Source organism: Tripterygium wilfordii, chromosome 10, assembly GCF_013401445.1.
Source record: "Tripterygium wilfordii isolate XIE 37 chromosome 10, ASM1340144v1, whole genome shotgun sequence".
Lineage (NCBI taxonomy): Eukaryota > Viridiplantae > Streptophyta > Magnoliopsida > Celastrales > Celastraceae > Tripterygium > Tripterygium wilfordii.
Genome location: NC_052241.1, coordinates 293,458 through 306,874, shown reverse-complemented (window position 1 = coordinate 306,874; position 13,417 = coordinate 293,458). Strand labels below are relative to the sequence as shown.

Sequence of the window (13,417 nt, the reverse complement as noted above, 5' to 3'; positions counted from 1 at the left end):
GTGGGAGGACCTACTCGTAATTAAATAAAAAATGGAAGTACATGGCTCAATGTCCATGATTTCTCGTGCGAGAAAAAAAGAGAGTAAAGGAAGATGAGTCAAATGTAAAAGGAGTTTGTTGTCGAATTAGTGAGAGGAATATTGAAGGGTTGGTGGGAATTGATTGGGTGTTATTGATGGGATTAGATGGCTTTGGTCGTGGATATATTTCTTGTGGTTGTGGTTGTGTTTTGATTTATTGTGATGAGGTGTGGTGAGATAGAGGGTAAAATTGAAAAAAAAAATAATCGTGTTTTGATGGTAAAAATGTGATCAACCGTATTGCGTCGAGATTGAAAGTAGTTCCTTACAACTTCATTTTCGAACTCATCACGGTAATATTGTAACACACCGTTCGATCAAACATTTTTTCATCCGAATGCGATGCGTTCAAGATAAAAGTAATGCATTTGGTAATTGGTAGGTATAAATAGAGTTGTCTAAAAAAATCATGTCAAACCGAACCAATTGGTGGGTCGGTTATTGTCAAAAACCTATGGAAACCAATCATGGACACTCAAGGCACAAATACACTGCCAAAACACACCCGTTACTTTGTTATAATTAGTTGGACCTTGTGGTGGAAACGGAACACGCACATGGTTGCACACGTCTGTACTTGCAAACTGCCCTACTACCATATGTGCACTGGGCCACTGGCAGAGTAAAAGGCTAAAAGCAGGCAGAAAAACACGATCCCATGTGGCCCAAACCAACTAAGCAGCTCACCTGGTTCTCCTCTCTCTCTCTCTCTCTCTCTCTCTCTCCAGTCTCCCCCCTCTAACTTGTAGTTCTATTGGGCCAGATTTGAGAGAGATCCATAGACGCTAACACTTAAGGCCCATTGGGTATGGCCCATTTTGGTTTCAGATCCAAGTTAAGGCCCAATGAGTTAAATCGTTAAGTTTCATCTAGAAATATGAGGGCCCAAACATGAATACGGAATAACGGGCTGAGAAAAAAGCAGCATTCAATTAGTATTTTTTATTGTGAATTATTGAAGCAAACGTTGCGTCGCGGAAATTACTTCGCAGCGTCACATTTGTTGGACGAGTAAACGGGAAGCCATTGCCCATCTGCTTTATGACCACGCTACAGCCCCTCAAGGAATAAAATTTCAAAACAAAGGTGCCGGTTGGAATCTCATTCTAACTAATGGATTTTTTGTGGTTCTTGAGAATCCAGATACAGGAGAACCAAAAACAGAGTTTTTTATCATGATCGAAAACATCGAATGTTTTATTTCAAACAAAAAATGGATCATTGAATTGATTATACTAAATACTAAACATTTATAATTTTTTCAAAATTATCAATCCTTTTGCCCCACTCTTCAATCTTAAAGAATGCTTGCTTTTAGAATGATTGATTGCCCTTCTTCGACCCTTTACTTCGTTTCATTTCTAATTTAAAATATATTTTAGCTAATAAAATAAATAGTATATATATATATATATATATATTCAAAGTAAGACAAATATGTTTTTTTTTTTTTTTTTTATAGTTGAACTCGAAATCTGTATTTAAAATAAAAAAAAAGTTAACAATTTCATGTAATGTAAATTTTGAACCAGAAAATAGAAAGTAAATCCTCGGACCCAAACTTTCCGAATTTTCTTTGAAAATATTTGTTATTCCATTTTTATGTTGGCAGTATTAACTAGTATTAATTTGGAAATTAATCAAAAGAGGTTGATTTTTATTTATATTTCCAATTTTCGCATGTGCATGACATTCATCTTATCTTAACTCCTCTATTGTTCTTTCCCTTTTGTTTTATATTTTAAGTTGTAACTTGCCATTTAAGAAAAAGATCATGAATTTGAGGCTCCAATTGCTCGAATTTATTTGCAAGCTATAATTATTTTTTCCCTATATAATATTAATTCTAAGAGTTATGAGATTCCAACTCTAATTATTAGGAGAACACAAACCATCCTTATCAATATACTAACAATTAGTGTTGTAAACTTACAAATTGCTTTATACGTTCAAAAGGTCTATATTATGAACTATTCATCATATGATTTGTTGGCTATTCAATTTATTGATTGTAGAGTTTGGATTCCAATATCTCTCTTAATTTCATAAGAATTTGTAATACCTCATTTTTTATTACAAGATAAGGAGATGGAAAGGCTCGAACTCGAAACCTTTATCAGATGTCACAAACATGAGTATCATCTTAACTACCACTCGTGATTCTCCTGTAATACCCTGTAATGAGATACTAGCAATTCTTTTATTAATTATTAATTTTTTTTATTTAGGCCTTTTAAATGAACATAAAAAATAAATATAAATATAAAATGCTAAAACCTCTTCTACGAGTAACGGCACAAAAAAGTCGTAGAAAACCCCTATGCTCTTATGCTCTCGCTTCCTCCCCAGACTCTCTTCCAGCATCCGCCGCCGTTACCCTTCATCTTTTCTCGTATTTTCTGAATCTTCATTTCTCCGCCTCTTTTGCAACGCCGCCGCCTCCTCCTCTGTCTCGAACTCTGCATCCATGGCGTCCCATCCCAAGGATGAGGCATATCTCCAAGCAGTAATACCCAAACGCATCAAATTCTTCGAATTCATTCAGTCTCAGCAGCTCTCACGACGTCAATCCCTCCCCCATGACCCTATAAAGTACTGATCAGCCCTTATAAACTCGCATTTCATATGTAGGTGTGTATATATTTGTTATATAATCTTTGATTGTTTATTTGTAGGATTACGCTGCCGGATGGGGCAGTGAAGGAAGGGAAGCGGTGGGACACATCGCCGATGGATATTGCAAAGGGAATATCCAAGGGTTTGGCTGCTGAAGCCTTGATTTCATCGGTCAATGGAGTTCTATGGGATATGACCAGGCCGTTGGAAGATGATTGCGACCTCAAGTTCTTCAAATTCAACGATGACGAGGGCCGCGATACTCTTTGGCACTCAAGTGCCCACATTCTTGGTCAGGTGCGATTGCTATGAATATTTCAATTGCTCTGTGAGTCTATTTGGAATTCATTTTGTGTGACTAATTAATTATTTGTTTTTGGATTTGATTGTGAACCAGTCACTTGAAATGGAGTATGGTTGCAAGCTCTGCATTGGGCCGTGTACTACAAGAGGAGAGGTGCATTCTGGTCACTACTAATATTTTGTTTTACAATGACTGTTATTCTCGTTTGTGTCAATTGCAATTTATCTCTTTAGTATATATATACCCCATGCATACATTCTCGTTTTATTTTCTCTTTTAGTTTTTTTTTTAGTGGTGACATTAGAATACAATTGAATTGGTTTCACCAAGGAACCATTTCTTTTAATGTGTTAAACTTACCGCAGCTGAGAACAGAGTGCTTAACCTTGAAAAGCACAAGAAGCATTTTGTGTGGGGTACTGGTATGACACATATTCCTGCCAGAAGAAATTATATGACACAGATATGGATTTTTCCTGCTTTCCAGAGCCATTGGTTTTTTTTCCCTACCCTGCTCCTCAGACCATATGTCTGTCTTTGTTTACATGGATGATTTTTATGCGGGCCCTTGCTGTTATTTTTAGAGACTTGAAACTGCAAATTTGCTGAAGTCAATAATGACATGTATACAATTTTGCCACATTTGAAAATACTCCTGCATTTGATTGCTGAAGACTCGGGACTTATACAGAAAAATTTGTGCATGTGAAATGTAAAACACTGATATTACCAGTTGAGTATCCCACAATTGACGAGAATCTTATATTATTTAGCTTGTGGCGAAGCTAACTATTTATGGAATGGTAAACACTTTTACAGGGTTTTTATTATGACGCATTCTATGGTGACTTGGGCTTGAATGATGATCATTTCAATCAGATTCAAGCTGGGGCAGCAAAAGCCGTTGGGGTATGCCTATAATTTTTCACTTGATATAATGTGTTATCTATTAGAATTATGTTAAGCGCTAATATGATTAGTGGTAGTGAGTGAGAAACATGCTGCTCTGCTTATGTTCTGATTTTCTTTAAGTGTATATGCAGGCTGTGTTTTAGCTAGGATATTTCCGATGTTAATTACTTCAACTAAGAGGGATTAACTGACAGTAAACTAAAGCAGTGACTAATCGGATCATTGCAACAATTGCTTTCTCAAACCAATTTCTGCTTGAATTCAACAGTTCAATTATTAAGGTTTCTGTAATATTGCTTCAGCTTGGGTGTGGCAAGACTTCAGAGACATCCTTCATTTGCTAACCAGTCATCCTTTTGATGTTGGAAAATTTGGGATTTGTGTCCACCATATGCTTTCTTTGTTATTTCATTTCTTGGTGATCTTAGATAGAAGACTTTGGATTTCCCGGTGTACAGGGCTCGTGTAAAATTGGAGGTCTTGGGTCCAAAATACTCCAAATTTCAGTTGTTTCATCTTGAGTTTAATTGATTGCTGGTATTTGGGGTTTGCTGGTCCTATGTGGAGAGATTTCACATCATTAAGTGGATTTTATATCATTTAGGGGAAAGAAGAAAAGAAACATATTGAAAGTTGGAAGTTTCTACAATTCTTTGAATGTTCTACCCAGAAAAGTAGTCGACTACAAGATATGTTTTATAGACATTTGTTACCTCTTTAACTGTAACTCCAGGAAGTGTTACCCATGAACATTGTCCTCTCGACCTTTCACCCATAAGCAAACACACTGTCATTGAGAATGGTATCAGTGAAAAGTAAATAATTTTTTTTTCTTCTGTTTTCTCAGGAAAAACAGCCTTTTGAGCGTATCGAAGTTACCAGAGATCAGGCACTTGAAATTTTTTCCGACAATACTTTTAAGGTGAGTGAAACTGCTTTTGTTCATTGTAAATAGGGCATTATGTTTTTTAATTTTTCATGTATGAGTTTTGTAGTTCTTGCTACATTTTCACTGGGTTGTTTCTTGTTTTCCTATTGTACTGTTGTAATAGGTTGAAATCATTAAGGATTTGCCTGAAGACAAAACTATCACAGTATACAGATGTGGTCCGTTAGTTGATTTGTGTCGTGGGCCACATATACCAAATACGTCTTTTGTGAAAGCATTTGCATGTTTGAAAGTAAGCTACTAGTTCATTTGTTAGAGCTTTATAAAACTTTATTCCTTCTTTTGCCAATGTAGTTTCTTCTGTATTCATGGATTTGTAATTCTAGGCTTCATCAGCATACTGGAGGGGGAATAAAGATCGTGAAAGTTTACAGAGAGTCTATGGGATATCTTATCCCGATGCAAAACGCTTGAAGGTGACTTTTTCCTCACTCGTGTAGTTGTATTGTTTTCTGCATGTAACAGCCTCTTCTGTTGATATTTGTTTGATATTTTCTTGTTTATATTGAAACTCCGGTACAGCTGTGACTAGAATAGGCATTGTTGTGAATTGCATTTAATTTTGATCTATTCTAAATATGGGTCTTCTTTGCTGATGATGTTAGTTTTTAGGTAGATGGTCCCCAAATGGACCGAGTATCAGCCGAATGTCTTGGTTAGCCAAACACAGTGATAGACCACTTTATTGCACATTTATTATTTAAATTGATAAAAATTTCATAGGATATGATGTGGAAAAATAAAACAAGTGAGTGGAACTATTACAATAAGGACGTGAGTTACACGCGACCCTTTATTTTAAATGTCTACACGCTACATATGTTTCAGAGTCTTGAATAATTATTGGTTATTCTTGTTTTCTCACTCAACTGTTTTGACCGAGAAGATGGTTTGAGGGGAAGCAGAAACTCAACCAACCAATGAATAATAGAACCCTGAGGGACAGATAAAATATGACTATTTTGATGCTTTCTATTTTCTTTGTCATGGGATTTGTAAATTCTTAAAGGTTGAATATTTTTACAGGAATATCTCCACCAGTTAGAGGAAGCAAAGAAATATGACCATAGGTTGTTGGGTATGAAGCAGGAGCTTTTCTTCTGCGACCCTTTAAGGTATATCATGGATTCATATGCTTGTCACTTGTACATTGTTGTCCAAATATTTTACATTTGCATACTTTGTGAATTGCAGTCCAGGAAGTTGGTTCTTTCTTCCACATGGGGCTCTGATCTACAATAAATTGACGGAGTTTATACGAAGTCAATACAGGAAGAGAGGTTATCAAGAGGTGAAAAGTAAACTTTTATTTGTTTAAATGTCCATGGATCTGATTCTCACAAATGATTGCCGAAGTTGCAGGTTATAACACCCAATATATATAATATGAAACTTTGGGAAACATCAGGTCATGCCGCAAATTACAAGGAGAATATGTTCTTAATTGAGGTGAGTTTTTAAAACTATACACCTCTGTAATTTTAGATGAAGGACCTCGTCTTTGGACTGTGCGAATTGCATCCAAGTTGTCTGGGACTCTGGTTGCATAATCAATGTAGGGACAATGAAGTCACAGTGCATGTTTACTAAATTCTGATTTGCATCGCTGAAGGACAAAATATGGTCACCATTTAAAGCATTATTATGTTTCTTAGTACAAAATATGTATATCAGCCTGCCATATACGTCTTTGGTTGATCGTATTAAATTTTTGGGTATAGATTGAAAAACAAGAATTCGGACTGAAACCGATGAATTGTCCTGGACACTGCGTGATGTTTGGACATAGAGTTCGTTCATATAGAGGTAAAATGCCCTTCCCTTTTCAAAATATTCTTGTGTGCCACTTGTGTATCTGTTCCTAAATTTCCTGGTTTGTTGCAGTTATTGCTCTAATTATCTGTACAGTTTTCCTGGATTGGATGTTGTACATGAAAAAAGCTTAGCTGCGTATGTTGTAATGTGTGGATGCTAATAGTGATCATATCTGAGTCAATAATAAACCTTTGAATTTTGGCATTTTCCCACATTTGTTTTGGTTAATTTTTATATTGTATGTCCATCTTGTTACCTTTGTATCATGAATTCTTATTGATTTGTGTTTTCTACTTCTCTAGTTGCCCACCTTGCCTTGGATCTTTCCATATTTGTATACTTGCTCTGTTCATGATATGGATGATGACATCTATAATAATCAAAACCATTTTTTAAAAATATTTATTATATACGATTAAATAAGAAAGCGATAAAATCGTAAAACGTGCCAATATTCATATAGATTTGTTAACTGCAAAAGGAATTTAGTCTTGTAGGACTAGGAGTTATATATGTGTGTCCTCCTGTGGTTTAGGAGGCAAGAATATCCTGGATAATAATATTTACATTTCTTGAACAGCACTAAGAAATCTTTTTAGCTGTAGAAGCCTTATTTCCTTTTATTCAGAGTAATTTACTTTATTGGTACTTGAGTTATCAGTTATGTTACTTCCAGAGGATTTACCATTGGAAGTTTGGACTTTGGAAATAAAAACTTTATTTCTTATACATTTTACTTGTACCAGGAAGTATCTTATTATCATGAAGGCAGGTCATATTGATAAATTGTTTCATGATAATTAATGTGTTGTTATCTCATGGTCGCCTTTGAGTGTATGCCTTGGTGAATTTTGACGATGATGTGGTAGATGTAGGTTTTAGCTCTACAGAGATAGATAATTACATTAACGAGTATTACTTCTATGTATTTATTTATATGATGGTTAATGTTTCAGCTATCTGAATTAAGATATTTGACCTCCTGAACTCATCTCGTATTCTTCAATTTGTAGGTTCATTTAAACTGCTAGTTAATGCCAGTTATATTTTGCCAGTCTTCCCTGCAATTTAATTCTGATTCTTTTCGTGTTGGTTCTGCAGAACTTCCTCTCAGACTGGCTGATTTTGGGGCCTTGCATCGAAATGAGGCAAGTGGTGCGCTCACTGGACTAACTCGCGTCCGGAGATTTCAACAGGTATCATAACCGTATGATATGCTTAGTGCTTCAACCTTATTGGCCTGTGAACCGCTATAATATTCAAGGACACTTTAGTTGAATTTCACATTAGCTAAATAGTCATTTGGATGGAACACTATGAAGAGGTTTTTTTGCCCTGGTTGCTTAAAAATCTTAAGGCGCTACATGGTTTGCAAAGCCATTTTCTGTTTTCTGTTTTTTGTGTCTGTTTTCCATTTTATGTTCTCCATGTTTTGAGCTTTGGGCTCAAAATGCCCAAAACTTCTATTTGATGTTTTGAGATTTTGAAGAGAATATGCTCAAAACACCCAAAATGCATGTCGAAAACAACACAAACCAGTTATGTTTTAGTCATTTTCTGTGTTTTTAAAAACTCAAAATAGGAAATGCCCTCTGACCACTCAAACTAATCTGCTTGTGTTCTAATAAGTTTTGGTTGACTTTTTGCCACAGGATGATGCTCATATTTTCTGCAGAGAGTCCCAGGTGAGAATATAACTAATTACTAATTAATTTTGAAAAATTTTAACGTCATTTTCATCACATAGCCTGACGTAGCTGATGTATTTCAAATTTCAAATAGATAAAAGATGAAGTGAGAGGTGTCCTCGAATTTATCGATTATGTCTACAGAGTATTTGGTTTCAACTACGAATTGAAGCTATCAACGGTATGATATTTATCTTATATTATTTAATCATTGACAGAAGTGTTGGCAACTATCATGTTATTTGCTAATGACTAGTTTGTGAATTAAATGGACATGTAGGGAGAGATAGTGAAAACTTTGATAGTGTACATGAGGGGGTTGGCGGACTTCAACAGCATTCTAGAAAGAAAGATAGTTTGATTCACTTGCATCTAAACAACATGGAGAGGGACTTTAGTCACTCGAGTGTTATGGAAAGGGGTATACTTTTGAGGATAGAAATGAGGCTAGAGAAACTATTTAGAGTTTGATGTGTCCTATCACTCGTGTCTAGTACGTACATCCTTTAAGAAGAGAGAATCACATTTAATTACATTTAGGAGTAAGCATAACTCTAGTTTGATAGATTTTGTTATTCAACCCAATATACTAACTTATTAGGTTTCACATCATTTATATATTCTAATACTCCCCCTCACGTGTGGACTAGACAACTCCGACGCCCCAATAACACATGCACAACAAACAAAGCCGAACACTAGTGCAACAACAAACACACAAAGGCCACACTTGGGGCAATAATAATGGGAGTTTAAACTGCAATAGTTAAGGTTTGAACCCAAGACCTCCTGCTCCGATGCCATGTTAAGATTAGTTACTTTGTCATTCAACCCAATAAGTTAACTTGTTGGTTTTAATTGGGGACACTGGGAGAGATGACAGCTTGTTTATTTTGTTAAGAAAATTCAATTTTTATATTTCCCTTTTTTATTTTAATTTGAATAAGAGCATAGTGCTTTTTAGTGGCCTTGGCCTAATAAGGTTGCGAGTTGTGACATAGTGAACTGTGATTTATTATTGCTATAATGTGATCTCGAACAAGGATTCGGGATTCAAATCACTTAAATAACATAAGGCAAGGATCTAAATGTAATTGCATAAATTACTTATCTTCTCTGCTATTTATTCTTTGTGGTTGAATATCCATTACCTTGTTGTTCCCAACAATCCTGAGTGTTTCTTTTGTGGTGTTTTCTGGAACTGTTTCATAATTTAAATTGATCAATGCACATATGTTGCTCTGTCCCCTTTCCTTGACTCTGTTCACATGTGTTTTTGAACAAGCTGAGAATACGTATATATTCATGTATGTGTGATACAAATATACAATAATGTAGAGGCCAGAGAAATACCTAGGAGACTTGGCGACATGGGATAAAGCTGAGGCTGCACTTACAGAAGCACTAAATGAGTTTGATAAACCATGGCAGGTAAATTGGTTCAACATTAACTTCTCTTTTTATGAATACTCATAAGAACGTTAATAATAATTCTTTTTATTTGAACGGTCCTTTTCTGGGATTTTATTCCGAGAAGTTTGTTTTTAATTAGGTTCTATGAAGTTTCTTCTCTAAATATTACTTAGCTTGCTTCAGATTCTGGGAATTTGGATGTACAATGGTTCAAATCTATTCCCTTTGTTTATTAATGTTGCACTGACCTAGGTTATGTGTAGTGATATTTGGGGAGATGGGAGGATCTGTAGGATTGATATTTGTTCAGTTCTCTTTTTATTGGCTCGAGTCATGTTTTTACAGATGAATGAAGGGGATGGGGCGTTTTATGGACCCAAGATTGATATCAGTGTATCTGATGCTTTGAATCGGAAATTTCAGTGTGCAACGTTACAGGTTTGGGTTTTCAGGTTTATGCTGTTTACTTTCTGCTATTCTGTCATCGTTGCAGAATCATCATGTAATATTTGGAAGTCTGGTTGCAGCTTGACTTCCAGCTTCCCCAGCGTTTTGATCTAGAATACTCAGCAGAGGATGAAGCAAAAAGAGAGAGACCTGTTATGATACACAGAGCCATCCTAGGCTCTGTTGAGCGTATGTTTGCTATACTGTTGGAGCATTACAAGGGAAAGTGGCCCTTTTGGCTTAGCCCTCGTCAGGCAATTGTTTGTCCTGTATCTGAAAAATCTCAAGCATATGCCCTGCAGGTACATTAGCTCATTAGCTGTGTGTTGTTCAAGATATTGGTTTGAATACTTAACATCTTATGAACATATTATTGTTTGAAAAATGCATATATTTAACATTTTGCTTACTTACTGTTAAGATTAGTTATTTTGTGATTCAACTCTGTGTGTGTGTGTTTGTGTTCTCACTTGGGGGACAACAAACGCACATAAAAGCCCACACTAGGGGCAACAACAAGTTTAAACTGCGGAAGTTAAAGTTTGAACCCAAGACCTCATGCTCCGAAACGCTATGATTAGTTACTTTGCCATTCAACCCAACAAATTAACTTGTTGGGTTGGGGCATTTCACATCATATATATATATATATATATATATATATATTCTAATACTTACAATGTGGAATATCGTATCATGTGACTCTTCCTTGGATTGGGAACCTCTGACATGCATCATTCCAAATCAATTTCTTATGGGTTTGGAGTGTCGGTCTTGTGATGCCCGCCATTATTTTCTCATAAAAGGATGAGTTCTATAACAAATGAGTAAAAGTGTATTCAGGTTCTATTGCTTGTAGAAAGTAAATGAAATGGAAATGGGTTTTCCATCTTGTCAGACACTCTTTCTATGAACATGAAACTCATGCCTTGGCTGGGTGAAAAACTGAAAATCAAGAGATGGTTGAACAATGTGTTGTGTTTATTTTTAGTTTTATTTGTTCAATTGCTTTATCCATTAGCATACGATAAGTCATTTGCATTTAGCAGAGCAATTATCGCCAAGAGAAATAGCAAATTTGCAGTCAAATTTTTTTTCTGTAAATTGATCGCATGCTGGAATAATCTGTAATGTTAAATATATGTGAGTTGAGAACTTGTGAGGCTGTTTTTTACTATTTTGCCTATGGGATGTAGTTATTATTTTTAGTAAAGGCCATTATCCAGAAATTGAAGGGAAACAAACTGATACTTTCTTGTTCTTGTTGGATATTTTCAGGTACAAGATCAGATTTTTGAAGCTGGTTTTCATGTTGATGCTGACACTACAGATAGAAAGATCCAGAAAAAGGTTTGTTGTTATTCCACCCTTCAACATGGAGTTTGTTGGTTATCTGGCTCTTCTAATAATGGTTGAGCTAATTATTAAGTTTATTTCTTGTTTGCACAATTACAAAAAGTCCTGTATAAAACTGGTATAAGCAGTCATTGGTGCTTTGGATCCTAGAGGAGTCTCATCCTCTGCTTAACAAAGCATTCTCTGATTCATTGGTCTCATAAAGACATCAACAAAACTTCTATTTTACTGTTATTGGGAAATAGTCATTGATTGTTGCAAAAGTATGTCACTAGAAATATGTCAGCTTTAATTGGAGGAATGATGCGGAACTTGGTAGAACCACTGTTTCTTTAGATGTGTGTTAGATGGCTTAAAACTTAAAATTAGGCATAGCTTGTATATTGCAATCCTTACAAATGAAACATCTCTTAGAATGTTATTTCTGCCGAGAAGGTTCTTGGTGTTTATTATTACTTTATTAGAGAAATTGGCATAGACATCCACTTTGATGGATTATCTAATAGTTTCAATTGTGGACCGCCTCCTATACACCAGTCAGCTGGGGTGGTTTTTATTTTTCTCTCTTATTTCTTTTTTCGATGTGACTTTTGCCTTATTTCCGTACTTATCAATTTGCTTTATTTCTCTGCTATTTTTCATTTTTATTAAATCTGGTACAATGCTGATAAGTCATTTATAATGTTGGCTACCTGCAGGTTCGCGAAGCACAATTGGCACAATACAACTACATATTGGTTGTTGGAGAAGAGGAAGCAAAAACTGGACAGGTTTTACTTTATACTTTAATGATTGAATTTGCTATTCGTCTCTTGACCTGAAATTAGAATATAAAGAGTAGCTTCTTGGTGCATACTTGTGGAAGCATCTTGAAGAAGTTCTCATATCATTTTCTTAATTCTTTGTCAGTGGGCTTTTTTGTGCATAAATGGGATGATAGCATGTTGGACTTTTTTCACTGTCGTGAATCACAATCTTAACACTGATGTGGCATATAGTTTCCAACTTTTTAGCAAGCCATGGGGGTTTATTATCACATTTTACCTGGCTATGAAATCAAGGCGGTCAGGAGTTTGAACGTCAAAAGATTTGCATATGCCAAAATCTTTGGTCTTCTAATGTCTTTAGTACTTTCATAAATTCATCATTTATTCAACACGATTATTTATGTGATGAGCGCTGCTTGCTATAGTTTACTAATCTTTCGAGGACATATTGCCTGCAAACGGAAGAAAATTTTATTTTTAGGAAATCTTTTCAATTCGCACTATTCTGGGTGCAACCATTTAAGAATGCAATTGTGAATTATTTTCATTTGGATGGAGCGCATTTTAAATAATTGATCAATCATTTTGATTTGATAATAATCAAATTAAAATGATTCTTCACCTGATTGCAGAAAGTTCAGTGTTTTATTAATCCTTGACATATTTGCCATTGCCATGTCCCTATCCTCTTCCAGGTGAGTGTGCGGGTAAGAGATAAGGCAGATCATTCAGTCATGAGCGTTGAGAGCCTGCTCCAACACTTCAAGGATGAAGCTGCAGCATATCACTAGGGGCCATATGGGACAAATCGACTCTAGCCGGATGTGAAAAATTTATGACTTTAAGCCTTTTAATTTAATACATCATCTACATCTGCACCATTGTATTATGACAAACATTTTTTCTGATGTGTGATAATTGATCCATAAGAGTTTTAGCCTCTTCCAATCCAAAGGACAGGGGTTCTGGTGCTGTAGCCTTTTATTTTCCTATAAATTCTGTATTGGAACTTTTGTATTCTTCCCTTCATGATGTCAACATGCCATTTTGTTTTATTTTAAGTTCAGTT

General features: G+C 35.5%; 1 protein-coding gene across 1 annotated transcript; it reads left to right on the top strand.

The window, feature by feature from the left end:
• The first annotated feature begins 2,369 nt into the window (after positions 1-2,369).
• Positions 2,370-13,409, top strand: LOC120007807 (threonine--tRNA ligase, mitochondrial 1-like). Its single transcript, XM_038858262.1, has 20 exons — positions 2,370-2,673; positions 2,757-2,994; positions 3,095-3,154; positions 3,821-3,910; positions 4,761-4,835; positions 4,966-5,094; positions 5,189-5,278; positions 5,889-5,977; positions 6,057-6,153; positions 6,225-6,311; positions 6,584-6,668; positions 7,779-7,873; positions 8,330-8,362; positions 8,460-8,546; positions 9,704-9,796; positions 10,124-10,216; positions 10,306-10,527; positions 11,504-11,575; positions 12,280-12,351; positions 13,044-13,409. Exons 1-20 carry the CDS (start codon positions 2,402-2,404, stop codon positions 13,137-13,139), a joined length of 2,175 nt encoding a protein of 724 aa, XP_038714190.1. The 5' UTR covers positions 2,370-2,401; the 3' UTR covers positions 13,140-13,409.
• The last annotated feature ends 8 nt before the right edge of the window (positions 13,410-13,417 follow it).

Excerpts from the sequence above, each read along its gene's own strand:
- LOC120007807 (XM_038858262.1), top strand. The coding sequence starts at position 2,402 with ATGCTCTTATGCTCTCGCTTCCTCCCCAGACTCTCTTCCAGCATCCGC. Across the intron at positions 8,547-9,703 it reads ACGAATTGAAGCTATCAACG|AGGCCAGAGAAATACCTAGG; the intron begins GTATGATATTTA and ends ACAATAATGTAG. Across the intron at positions 12,352-13,043 it reads AGGAAGCAAAAACTGGACAG|GTGAGTGTGCGGGTAAGAGA; the intron begins GTTTTACTTTAT and ends ATCCTCTTCCAG.